Source organism: Zootoca vivipara, chromosome 7, assembly GCF_965207765.1.
Source record: "Zootoca vivipara chromosome 7, rZooViv2.hap1.1, whole genome shotgun sequence".
Lineage (NCBI taxonomy): Eukaryota > Metazoa > Chordata > Lepidosauria > Squamata > Lacertidae > Zootoca > Zootoca vivipara.
Window position 1 is genome coordinate 89,435,083 of NC_142590.1, and position 13,770 is coordinate 89,448,852.

Sequence of the window (13,770 nt, forward strand, 5' to 3'; positions counted from 1 at the left end):
CCTCCTCCTCCTCCTCCTCCTCCTCCTCCTCCTCCTCTTCTTCTTCTTCTTCTTCTTCTTCTTCTTCTTCTTCTTCTTCTTCTTCTTCTTCTTCTTCTTCTTCTTCTTCCCAATGGCTTCAAGTTACAAGAAAGGAGATTCCGATTAAACGACAGGAAGAGCTTTCTGACAGCGGAACAATCTCCCTCGGGACATGGTGGTCTCTCTCCTTCCTTGGTGGTTTTTTAAACAGAGGTTGGGTCGCCATGTGCCATGGATGCTTTAGCTGAGAGTCATGTATTGCAGGGGGTTGGACTAGGTGACCCTCGGGATCCATTCCAACTCTTCGATTCTATGATTTTATGACCATTTAGGGCAAGGAATCTGTGACCTTCCAGAGGTTGCTGGATTCCATCTCCTGTCATCCCTGCCCATAATGGCCATTCTGGATGGAGTCTGGCCACATCTTGAGCGCTGCACATTCCCTATTCCCAGTGCTACATCCAGGTTAGAGAACCTCTAGCCCTCCAGGTTCTGCTGGACTCTAGTTCCCACCATCCCCAGCCAGCATGGCCAATGGTCAGAGATTATGGTAGTTGTAGCCCACGTACATCTGGAGGACCACAGATTCCCCACCCCTAGTTCAGGGCTTTTCTGTACGTTGCTTTACTTGCCAGGGCCCTACACACTTCACAGGAAGCTTCATTGCAGGGGGTTGGGCTAGATGACCCTTGGAGGTCCTTACCAACTCTACAATTCTATGATTCTGCTAAATCGGACACTGGTGCACAAACCCATGTTTCCAGACAAACCTGTTTCTTTCCCACATTGCATTTTTAGACCCGTGCTCAAAAACTTTAGGCATATTTATAAAATATCTCATATATGAAATGCCTTTTAGTCTGGCTCAGCAACCGTGGAGCCTCCATCTGTCAGTATCACAGAGGCAGGGAAGGAGTTAAAGGGACCGACATTGACCCCAGCTTCTTTGGTGGCTGACTGATTCGCCTTGTCTTGTGTGGTGTGCAGCTGCAGCAAGCCACTTGAAGTTTTCGTTCTTTATCTTCTTTTAATCAGCAGTCGCAGGGGCTGGCTTGCCCCGCTGCTAACACGGTTCCCTAGTCCCATGCAGATTCTGCTCCGGCATGCACAATCCAGTGATTGCGCCACTCTCTGTGGCACAAGGTCATGCAGCGAAGTTGCAGCAGAGGGCGTCGGATGTGCAAACGGCCCACGGAGCTGATCAGGTTGCGCGATTGGTGCTTAGGCCCACAGATTTGTGCTCCTGGGGAGGAGGCAGCTGAAATGGTTAGTGAAACATCCTGCCCCGAGTAGTTTTCTGCAGTGCCCCTCTTCCCCCCCCCCCCCCAATTACCCTTTAATGGGAGGTTCTTTATGGAAGACCATCATTGCAACTACCTCATTTGTGTGTGCAACCCAGAAGTCTTATCTCTCTAATCAGCCTTGCCCCATTAACACAGGAGTGGGAAACTCCCAGATTTCCAGATGCCTAAATTTGTAGGAGCCTGATTCTGTCATGTAGCTTTGTGACTTCTCCAAACACCGTCTTGCTTATTATTCCAGTTCTGTGTTGGTCTGAATCAGCAAAGAACATGACAGCTTGCTTCTGTTAAAATGCTTCGTATCTGAGGCTTTGAGAAACATCTCTCTGTGATGACTTCCACACCTGCAGGTCATCAGTTATTTGATGGTGAAGAATGTTTGCAGGGGAAAGAGTCCCCTTCCATTGCTGTAAGGCTGTCACACTTTTCCGTTTGTGCCAGTGTTGTGCATGAAGGGCCTGCGAGCATTTACCTAGCTCTATTACTGCAATGTGCTTTACATGGGTCTGCCATCAAGTTTTGAGCTTCCCCACTTATGGAGCAGAGGCCACGGATGTGGCTTTATTTCTCTTTGCGCATAGGCAGGCGTGGGAAACTTGTGTACCGAGTTGGCCAACAGCCTTGGCCAACCGCAGTTGCCTTGCCAGGTTCCTTCCGCCTCCCTTCCGCTGCCACTTGGCCAAGGCTGGGCAGAGGCAAGTCACAGGTTCGATCTCTCCAGGCAAAGCTAACAAGGACCCCTGTCTGATACCCTGGAGAGCCTCTGCCACTTGGTTTACATGATGCAGAGCTAGGTGGGCCAATGGTCTGTCTCCGTGTAAGGTAACTTGCTACGGTCCTAAGTTCCTCTGCAGAGCATCAGCCACTGAAATGCCCCACCTCCCTTTCTTCCAGGAAAGACATGGAGTGTGCCAAGCCAGTCATGGCGTCCTCTTTCCAACCTAAAATGTTTGGAGGGGGGCCACCACACTCACATACCCACACTTCTGTAGGACCAAGACTTGAAGGAAAGCTCATCATGTTCGCCGGAGGGTAGAAGAACACTATCTGTGGTGAACATGGTCAGCCAGGGATCATGGAGGCACCTGTGGCCTTCCGGGTGTGGTTGGATTGGAACTCTTGTCCGCCCCAACCAGCTTGGCCAAAAGTCAGTTTGGCGTTGGAGTCCAACAACATCTGGAGTAGCCACAGGTCCCCTGCCTCTGTGATGAAATGCAGGTGCTTTCTTTGGTACATCGTACCAATCGTAGGTTTAAATTTAAAAGAGAGCTTCTGTGGACAAGTCTGTAGACACCTGAAAGATTAAGCCATGTGTGCCCAGGAACAGAGGCTGCTTGTTGCCCGGGGGGGGGTTGATGTTGAGGGTGAATATAGTCAAACTGATGGACATTTAAAGGTAAAGGGACCCCTGACCATTAGGTCCAGTCGTGACCGACTCTGGGGTTGCTGCGCTCATCTCGCATTATTGGCTGAGGGAGCCGGCGTACAGCTTCTAGGTCGTGTGGGCAGCATGACAAAGCTGCTTCTGGCGAACCAGAGCAGCGCATGGAAACGCCGTTTACCTTCCCGCTTGGAGCAGTTCCTATTTATCTACTTGCACTTTGCCATGCTTTCGAACTGCTATGTTGGCAGGAGCTGGGACCGAGCAACGGGAGCTCACCCTGTCGCAGGGATTCAAACTGCCGACCTTCTGATCAGCAAGCCCTAGGCTCAGTGGTTTAACCCACAGTGCCACCTGCGTCCCCTTTACACCTTTAGGGAACCAATATTTGTGATATGACACATAAGCAGAATGTTATAATAATACTGTGCTATGTACATTCTTTCCCACCAATTCAGCTAAGGAGACCTATATTCGTGAGCAGACATAGTGGGTGTGTGTCATTTTGGATTGGGAAGTAGATTGCGAATTGGGAGCATATCCAAGTGAGGATGTAGTTTAGCAGTGTGACTTTGAATAGGATGTTCATTCCAATGAGCATCCGAATCCATGTTATTGCACACCAGACAACATGCTAGCACCTTTTTTTTCTCTTCTCTTCTCTTCTCTTCTCTTCTTTACATGTGATGAGCAGGATCATCAGTTTCTTTGGTTCAGAGGTTCATTTTGTGTGTGTGTGTGTTGTGGTTTTAAAATTAACCCCCCGCCCCCAGGCATTAGAGATAAGTTGAGATACTAAAAAACGATAATACGCTACTGTACTTCCTTTTCTGGTATGCGAGGTTCAACTCCCTCGGCAAAGAAACTGCATTGTGATGACACTGAAGGGCTATTGCCTTTGTCTTCCGACAGGTGCCATCCCATAAACTGCAGGGGCCCTAGGAAGGGCAAGTGTCAACGGGACGTGTGGCCAGCCCTTGGCCAGAAAAAACAGCCACGGTGGGCCAGAACGGCAGAGCAGAACTGCCCATGCCGGCGGTTTATGAAGTGGGGAAGCAGGTGAGCTTCTGGTTTTGTCTTACAGGAAGGTCAGGCTTGGGGTTAATCTGAGAACCTTGGGAAGTGCTGCCCTTCTAGAGGTTTCTTTCACCCCTTCGTTGCATCGAAAGGGGGTATTCAAGAGTGAGACAACGCTTCCTGAATTGGTCACACGGTCTCGGGTGACATCAGAGCACAGTCAAATCTGATTGGCTAAGTAGCACCTTGACGTCATAACTTGATTTGAGTGGGAGCATTCATGCCACTGACTCGGTTTTGGGGGAAATGTTTAGCATGTTGCCACATGACGTCATTATTCAGCTAGTACTCCAGAACAGTATAACGAGGGGGAGCTTTTTCTTCTTCCATTTGAAAAATCTGACTTTTGTGAAAGAACAGGAATGGATGCTCAGTATTTTTTATGGCATGTGTATAAGCATCTTCCCACTTCCTGTGTGGAGTGGGGGTTGGGATTGGTGGATCTGGTTTGGAAGGCATGTGTTTCCTACCACTTTCCCTCTCACTGGTGCGAGCTGCAAGTTTGTGGCTCAGTTCAGAGGAGAGATGTGGCAGATCAAGCTGAGAGTCCTGAGTCAAGAGTGCTGCCCATGACAGCAAACATTAGCTGGAGACAACATTTCATCACAATCGCCAGGTTTGTCAGACAGACACATAGTTCCTCTTCTAATCTCCTGTGCTCCCACAAGATTAGAATTCCGGAATACTCAGCATTGAATAAAATTTTGAAAGGCTGCAGAAGGGCTATTGCCACATGCATGTTAAAAACTCTTGACTTCTGCGGACTGAAGGAACACAATTCAAAGTGTTGGTGCTGACCTTTAATGCCCTAAATGGCCTTGGCCCAGTATACCTGAAGGAGCGTCTCCACCCCCATCATTCTGCCCGGACACTGAGGTCCAACTCCGAGGGCCTTCTGGCGGTTCCCTCACTGCGAGAAGCAAAGCTACAGGGAACTAGGCACAAGGCCTTCTCGGTAGTGGCACCTACCCTGTAGAATGCCCTCCCACCAGATGTCAAAGAGATAAACAACTACCTGACATTTAGAAAACATCTGAAGGCAGCCCTGTTTTTAGGGAAGTTTTTAATGTGTGATATTTTAATGTATTTTAATCTTTGCTGGAAGCCACCCAGAGTGGCTGGGGAAACCCAGCCGGATGGGCGGGGTACTAATAAATAATAATAATAATAATAATAATAATAATAATAATAATAATAATAATAATAATAATAAGGATGTGATGTGAGTACAGCCACAGATATATTTATTTTTTCCAATTTGGGCACAACCCATCATTACCGTACAAAGGAAAACCCTTTGCCCCCTAATAGCAGTAACCTATGCCCAAATGTGCAGGCAGTCAGCTACAAATTCACCCTCAAAAACATTGGATCAAACGGCGGTTGTGCCACTATGAATGGTAAGTTTAGAAAGCCCCAGAGGGTGGAATATGAGTGCTATCATACGTACCATTCTATTCAGCGCTGGTGAAGTTTTGGCAAGAATTGTTACCACCTAGATTTACAGGAGTCAGACCAATGATTCATCTAGGCTCATACTGCCTATGACAAATAGGCCCTAAGAATACATTTAAAGCAGTATTTAAACTTTAAGCCACTTTAAACAGTTGTGGCTTCCCACAAAGCGCTTTAAACATATGGTGTGAATATGATCTAAGTGTCTGTGGGAGCAGGACAATTTCTGCTTGCACAGTGGCACTTCCCCTTCTTATCCTACTCCCATGTTTACCCCACAAATCCCCCCTCCCCCCCAAAAAAATCAGCTCTGGGGGCTCCCACAACCCTTCCCAGTAGATTAGGGAGTCCATTCCACCTTTAAACGGCTCTTACTGTCGGAAGGTTCTTCTCGATGTAACTTGTAACTTGAATCCATCGGTTCGAGCCCTACCCTCCGGAGCAGGAGAAAACAGGCTTGCTCCATGTGACATCTCACGCTCCTCCTTCTGCTTCCTTCCCTAGTACCCGGAGCCAGAGTACGCGGGGAGACCCCTTCCAATGTCCCAGCATGAGACCTCTCCGACAGTACTGCGACGCGCCAGCAACCACCGACGCAACAACCCCTGCTGCTTCTGCTGGTGCTGCTGCTGCAGCTGCTCGTGGTACGTGGAACAAACTGGGGCGGGTTGGGGGGGTTGGACGCTGCCTGCCTGTGCCTGTGTCTTAGGGCCTGGGCCGGTGGAAGCTGCTGCCCATTGTGGTTAGCAGGAGTCTAATCATAGCATAGGTGGTGACCGAACCAATGATGGGCAGGGTCAGCTAATTTTGGTTTGAAACTATGGAAGATGAAGACGATAGGTTAGAATCATAGAGTTGGAAGAGACCACAAGGGCCATCCAGTCTTTCGTTAAGAGAAAAGGCGAGTAAAATCAACAACAGTTTATGAAATAATTCATGGCACAGAGAAGGTGGATAGAGAAGTCATTTTCTCCCTCATAACACTATTCATTTACAGTATTTGACTTATTAGTCACTTGTCACCCAGCAGATCTTACACTGAAGAACTTATATACATAAATACATTCTGAAACACAACAGGGGGGAAATAAACATTTAACATCCCATACAGCATATTTTTAAAAGCTTCTTCAAAGACAGCTTTTAACTGAACCCATCCTATTTTGTCAAGTCATGCAGTGACATTCTGTTCCAGCAGTGATGCCCCACTGCTTTTAACAACCCAAACACACAGCAAAAAATAAAATAAAAATTGCAGCCTTCAGAATGCATTCTTATATTACATATTTGAAATTACATTTTTCAAACGTCTTACCTAGCAAACCTGCTTGGATACTTAGAACAGTGTCAATGCAGTCTAATGCAGAGTACTCACAAAAAGCAAAATACGGAAGGTTAACTCCTCTAGAACGCTAGAACTTGGGGAGACAAATTCGTAGAAGGGAGGGATGTTGATCACTATTAGCTGTGGTGGCTCTGTTCTGCCTCCATGGTCTGACGCAGTAATGCTTTTGAAAAGCAGCTGCTGGAAACCACAGGAGGGGAGAGTGCTCTTGTGTTCAAATCCTACTTTTGGGTTCCTCACAGGCATCTTGCTGGCCACTGTGAGCACAGGTTGCCGAACTAGATGGGCCATTGGTCTCTTCTTATAGGCAAGTTTTGGAGGTTCCCTCTCCTTCCGCTGCCTGATGTTCAGCTGCCGTGTTTCGGAGGAGCCATGTGCTTAAGCTTTGTTTATAGCTGGTGGCTAATTGGAGGAGTATTTAACAAAGCAAGGGTAAACACCATCTTGAGCAGATGGTCTGGTATTTGTGCCTCACAGAGTGTGGAGGCCCTTGGAAGCATCGGATGTTCAGTTTTGTTTGGGTTCGGATGCGTGTTTGTGTTTTGGATTTAGGATATTCTGCACGGCTGATTTTCCCCACAATCTGTTCTAGGAAATGCTGCTATTTCCTAGTCTGTGCTCAAAACTGAGCCCCGTCTCCCATTTGCATTGTGTTTATCATTGTTAGATTCACATGCAGTACAAGGGCCACATTCCCTTCCGTGCAGTCTTCTGGGGGCCACATGCCAATAATGGGCAGGGCCAGAAGCAAAAGGGGGGAGCATAGCGCCGAATGTGAAATTTAGCTTTCTGTAGTTGGCTGCTTCCTACAGACATTTGCACACTTCTGTCCTCTGTTCCAGGTGAGCAAGAGGTATTGTCAGAGTTCAGGGGCACATTTCAGCCAGGTGAAAACACTCAAGGAAGGGTGCAAAGCAGGGCTGGTGAAGTGTGTGGCCTGGGGAGAGGAGTGTGGCTTGGAGAAAATCCCAAGGGCCAGATAGAAAAGCCTGGAGCATAGGCATAGCCGGGGGGGGGGCTGCTGCCCTAAGTAAATCAAGTAAATTAATAAAAAATACCAATCAAGTCGCAGATTGTTGGTTCTGCCCCCGCCTTCACAAAGGTCCTGCCGCCCCCTCAGCAAAAATCCTGGCTATACCCATGGCCCGGAGGACTGTATTTTGCCTCCATACAGTGTGATGCAGCAGCAAAAAGAAGCTGATGCTATTCTAGGCTGCATCAACAGAAGTCTAGTGTCCAGATCAAGGGAAGTCATAGTACGACTCTATTCTGCCTTGGTCAGAACACACTTGGAATACGGTGTCCAGTTCTGGGCGCCACAATTTAAGAAGGATGTTGACAAGCTGGAATGTATGCAGAGGTCAACTAAGATGATCAAGGGTCTAGAAACCAGAAGGAGTTGGGTATGTTTCGGCTGGAAAAAAGGAGACAGAGGAGATATGATATCCATCTTCAAATATCTCAACGGCTTTCACCGGGAAGAGGGAACAAGCTTGTTTTCTCCTGCTCTAGAGGGTAGGACTCAAACCAGTAGCTTCAAGTTACAAGAAAGGAAATGCCGACAAAACGGCAGGAAAAACTCTCTGACAGTAAGAGCTGTTTGACAGTGGAACAGTCTCCCACAAGAGGTTGTGGACTCTCCTTCCTTGGAGGTTTTTAAGCAAAGGTTGGGTGGCCATGAGTCAGGGATGCTTGAGTTGAGATTCCTGCATTGCAGGGGGTTGGACTAGATGACCCCTGGGATCTCTTCCAACTCCACAATTCTATGATGTCTCCCATCTCAGAATTAAAGAGGCCCAAATGCTGCAACTTTTCCTCAGTGGGGAGTGGCTCTTTATGTGAGCTTTTAAAATTCAAATGGTTCCCTATTTTTAAACCCTTTGGTTAAACCACATTCTATCCGTGTTCACCGGTTCACAAACATGAGGCCTACCCAGAATTTCTCCCTCTTCTCCCAGTGTGGAGCAGCTGGACCCTTCCTTGGGAATTTGTCCCCAGGAATTTATTTATTTGATAAGACAATTGTTGTTGTTGTTTTACCATGCCCTTCTGATGCATATGGATTACTCAAAGCAGCTTGCATCACTTAAAATTGCAATCTTGCAATAAAACCGCAGCAGCAGAATAGAACAGAGACAGGCACAGCAGATTAAAAACACATCTTCAATTCACAAGATTATTTACCTGTCAAGGCAAATCTCTGCCAGAATAGGGAAGTCTGTACTGTACTGTTGTTGGCATACTTCTGTCTCGGGAGACAATGGAGGAGTGCGCCTTTGCAGGTGAAGTCAAACCGTTGGAGCGTTTCAGTGCCTGCTGTGGCTGTAGAGACCAATACGGGAGAGCCATGTTCTGTTGCAGCTGGGGCAGAAGAAGGTGTCTGGTTTTGCACCATGACCTTTCTTTTCTCTGCGCTCCTCCCAGCGGTTATTCCTCCTCTGGTCACTGCGACAGATGCACAACCTGACTGTCTCCAGGCACTGCAGTCATCTGCAAGGGATTCCCACATGGTGGGGTTGGTGTTGCCAGCCGTCGTTTCCCGTTTGCAGGCATCTTTGTAACACAGAGTTGGCCTGCCAACACACCTGGTGCCGGAAGCCAGATCATCAGGGAGCACATCCTTGGGAATCCTGCCATCTTCCATTCCGTGGACATGACCTAGCCAGCGTAGACGTCGCTGAGACAGGAGTGCAAACATGCTGAGAACATGGAAGCAGCAAGAGAGGGAGCCGCCCAAATCCCATGGGGCAAAGTGTTCTATAACTTGGGTACCACCACAGAGAAGACCCTGTCTCCATCCACCACTGGCCATACTCCCATTTTGAGTAGGATGCAGAGAAAGACCTGTTCACCACATCTTAGGCTAGGAACAGGGAACACTTCCTTACACAGAGTTATACCGTTGATCCACATAACTCAGTGCTTCCTGCCCAGATTGGCAGCCGCTCTCCAGGGTTTCAGACTGGGGACACTCCAAGCCCGAACTGGAAATACTGGAAATTGAACTTGGGACCTTCTCAGCCATTGCTGCAACAAAGCCCTTCACCTCCAGGCTGCATTATTGTTATTTTTATTGATTGATTGATTGATTGATTGAGTTCATATACCACCCTATACATGGAGGTCTCAGGGCAGTTCACAGAAAAAATAACAACATATTTTGTTGTTGCTGTTGTTTAGTCATTTAGTTGTGTCCAACTCTTCGTGACCCCATGGACCAGAGCACATCAGGCACTCCTGTCTTCCACTGCCTCCCGCAGTTTGGTCAAACTCATGTCCGTCGCTTCGAGAACACTGTCCAACCATCTCATCCTCTGTCGTCCCTTTCTCCTTGTGCCCTCCATCTTTCCCAACATCAGGGTCTTTTCCAAGGATTCTTCTCTTCTCATGAGGTGGCCAAAGTATTGGAGCCTCAGCTTCACGATCTGTCCTTCCAGTGAGCACACAGGGCTGATTTCCTCAGGATGGATAGGTTTGATCTTCTTGCAGTCCATGGGACTCTTAAGAGTCTCCTCCAGCACCATAATTCAAAAGCATCAATTCTTCGGCGATCAGCCTTCTTTATGGTCCAGCTCTCACTTCCATACATCACTACTGGGAAAACAACATATACAATCAGAATAAAAACAACAACTCAGTTAACACCCCCCCCCCCCCCCGCGGGGAAAAGAGCCACATTTGAAAAGGGTTTAAGGATGTAAAACAGATCAACCAAAGGCCTGGTTAAAAAGGAACGTTTTTTGCCTGGCACCTAAAGGTTTATAACGAAGGCGCCAGGCAAACTTCCCTGAAGAGAGCATTCCACAGATAGGGAGTCACTGCAGAAAAGGCCCGTTCTCATGTTGCCAACCTCCGGACCTCTCGAGGAAAGGGAACATGGAGGGCCGCAGAAGATGATCTCAAGGTTCATTTGGAAAGAGGCAGTCTTTGAGGTATGGTGGTCCTGAGACATTTAAGGCTTTATAGGTCAAAACCAGCACTTTGAATTGGGCCCGGAAACTAATTGTTAGCCAGTGCAGTCGGACTAGGATCTGCCACTCTGTCTGCCTCTCCCCCAAGTCCCAGCAAGATAAGCCTGTGGTGGCATTTGGACTCAGAGTGGCTTCCTTTGGCAGCAGCATATCTTCGTGCTAATTCTTTTCCTGTATAGTTGATGCCCTCAGACCGCTGGGCAGAAAGGGGGTGAGAAAAAGATGAAATTTGCGCACCAGAACTGCTGTTCCTGTGGGGCTTCGAGCGAAAGTTCTTTTTCTTTTCTTTTCTTTAAAAAAAAGGAAGTTGAAGCAACTCAGGCCTACAGTTGCTTGCCTCGGGCACAGAGGAGGCTGCTAACATTGATCTTTTATGTTTGAATCAAGGATGCAAACTTTAATAGGTGAAATGTCTAGAGTGTAATTTTTTATATAAAAGAAGACTGACTAGAAAGATGCTCAGATTAATCAGGCAGTATATGTTTTTGAGTGTGTGCTAAGGGGAATGTAAGTTGAGCAGCTAATGTGCATAACACCTGGCCATTATGCACATTCACTGAGCCTCATGGAGAAGGTGCAGAGAATCTGTCCGTGGAGAGGATATTATGTGCATTTCCTGGCCATTATGCACAATCCCCAACAGGCCTTGGGGAATGTGCATAATATCTGCTGCGTCTTGTGCATTGTCTGGGCAATATGCACATTCTCCAGCCACTATGCATAAACTCCAAAGAACATACTCCCCCCCCCCTATTTCTTGTTCAGAAGTATGCAACCTGTGCTCCCTAGGCTGCTTCTTGCCCACTGCCTAATCTTACATGACCCACAGCATACCCTCCCCCTGATGAGCCAAGCAGGAGGGGTTGGTCCAGATAATTTTTCATTAACTTCATGTCCCATGCTTCTTCCAAAAGAGTCCCCTTTTCTGCAGTGCAACCCCACTCTCAGCTGTTCCCTGGTCAGCACAGAGAGGATTGTGCTGAGACTTTAACACTGGAGTTGAGCTTGAGGTGATGCAGAAGAGAGCAGGGCTCATTGTGTAGGTAGAAGAGGGGATTTTGGCAATTGAAGGTTTTCCTACCCCTGCTTTTGAAAATTCTGCCTTGTACATAGCTGCCAAGGCACGTGAACATCGTAGGTGAACGGCTGAGAGTAGGACTGGACAGCAGGAAAGGGGGCTCTTGGAATAAGCTTGGGATATAAATATAATGAAAAATAGGAATCTGGACTGTATTGTCCACACTGACTGGCAGCTGCATTCCAAGATTTCAGACACTTGTCTCATCCACCAACTTCTAACAGAGTTATGGTTCTTGCTTGTCTTCCTTTGGCTCTGGGCATCACCTCCAAGCCAACATAGCGGTTAAAAGTAAAGTTTCACTTCCTGGAGCAGGGTTAAACTTCTTTTATTTGCTAGTGAACCGTTGCCTGCTTTAACTTTGAGAGAACACTGACCTCTACTTGTCAGCTTTGGTAAAGACTGCTGCACATTTCCTTCCCTAAGTTTCCTACAAGCTCTTGAGTCTCAGTCTGCCTCTGATGTGGAGTTTATCCATTCTTTACTCTCTCTCTGCTTCATTCTCAAAACACAGCAGCCCGGACGTGAGCTGCATCTTTGCAGAAGGGTGCAAAGTGCTTAACCCTTCCCTCCCTCGTCATTTTTCAGCTCAGAACGGACCTCCCCTGGGTGCTTTTGCACTTGTTGGGGAGAAAGATAGAGGTGCTCTTGAACAGGAAAGCTGTAGGAGTGGAAAGAGGTTAAGCAGCTTTTCCCAGTTAGGTTTGGGTTTTGGGGAGGAGGCAATGCATAGAATCAACTCTGATTAACATGTAGTTTGAACTTTACTCATAAGGTGGGGTGGTGGGGAGCATGAGCATATGCTTAAAGCTTCTCCATAACTTCATTCTTGATGCTGTACACACCCTGCCCTATTTGCAGTGTTTTCATTTTGATACTAGGAATGAAGATCGTGAGCGGGCATGGAGGGCATCGCGAGACACCAAACTGGAACCCATTCCAAACTGTGAAGCCTGGTGAGTTCACTCTTTGCCGTGGTTGCAGCTCTTGTCTACTCAGAATTTTCACCATCAACCTGTCCATAGCAAGCCATGCTGAGGACTTGCCAGGACAACGGGCAGGGCCTTTTTGGTGGTGGCACTCTCACTGAAACAATTTACTCCCCAGATAGGCAAGTTCAACAGGTCTGTCTTTCGGCTTGTTTGTTTTTCTGGAGATATGAAAGAATCCACTGGCAAACGTTTGGGGAGCTAACTTTAGTTTTCTGAGATTCTGATTTTTATAGGGTTTTTAGTGGCTGTGGCACTGTTTGCTGGTTTTTACGGATGCCTTTTAGTGATGGGTTTTCATCTGTTGTTAGGTTTCTTCCGGGCTCCTTTGGAGCCATGGGGAGAGAAGGTAAATCTCTACACAAAAGATTCATGACCCAGCTAAAGTGATGATGTGCCTTCCAAATTTGATCACTTTCAGTGGGAGAGTTAAGTACTGTTCACTGACATCAAAGAACCGTAGAGCTGGAAGGGACCACAAGAGTCATCTAGTCCAACCCCCTGCAATGCAGGAATCTTCCTGCCCAATGTGGAGCTCGAACTCACAACCCTGAGATTAAGAGTCTCATGCTCTTAACGACTGAGCTATCGTGCATAGGCTAATAGGGTTTTTTTACAAGTGCTTGACTTGTCCCTCTGGAAGCAAAGGAACATAGGAAGGTGCCTCACACCAATTTATCCATCTAGCTCAATATTGCCTACACTCATTGCAAGCAACTGTCCCATCCCTGCCTTTGAGACCCCTGCATTCAAAGCAGATTCTGTACTGCTGAGCTACAACCTTCCCTCAAATAAATTGGTATTAGCTTGGAACACAGCCTCCCCCAATGTGGTGCTGGTTCCCCAGTGGTGCCAGCCGGGACTGGTGTGAGCTGTACTTGCAAACATCTGGAGGGCACTAGGTTAGGGAAAACAAACTTCTTTTTTTATTACAGACTTCATTGAATCTTTTAAGGACAATTGCCAAGCATCAAGCTAAAGCACAAATGCATGTATAGATGTTAAGTCTTGTATGCAGACTCACTTTTTTAAAACAAAATAAAAAAATTCCTTCCAGCAGCACCTTAAAGACCAACTAAGTTTTTATTTTGGTATGAGCTTTCGTGTGCATGCACACATCTTCAGATACACTTCAATTTTTAAAATAATAAT

At 47.2% G+C, this 13,770-nt stretch overlaps 1 protein-coding gene across 4 annotated transcripts in view; it reads left to right on the top strand.

The window, feature by feature from the left end:
* The window catches only part of RGS19 (regulator of G protein signaling 19), a 60,152-nt gene that overhangs the window by 36,396 nt on the left and 9,986 nt on the right, over positions 1-13,770 (top strand). For all 4 annotated transcript variants that reach the window (XM_088674741.1, XM_035123758.3, XM_088674742.1 and 1 more), the window contains exons 2-4: positions 3,616-3,762; positions 5,740-5,879; positions 12,511-12,585. In XM_088674741.1, the coding sequence (XP_088530867.1) occupies positions 3,733-3,762; positions 5,740-5,879; positions 12,511-12,585 (245 nt within the window). In that variant the 5' untranslated portion in view covers positions 3,616-3,732. The remainder of the gene's footprint in view (positions 1-3,615; positions 3,763-5,739; positions 5,880-12,510; positions 12,586-13,770) is intronic.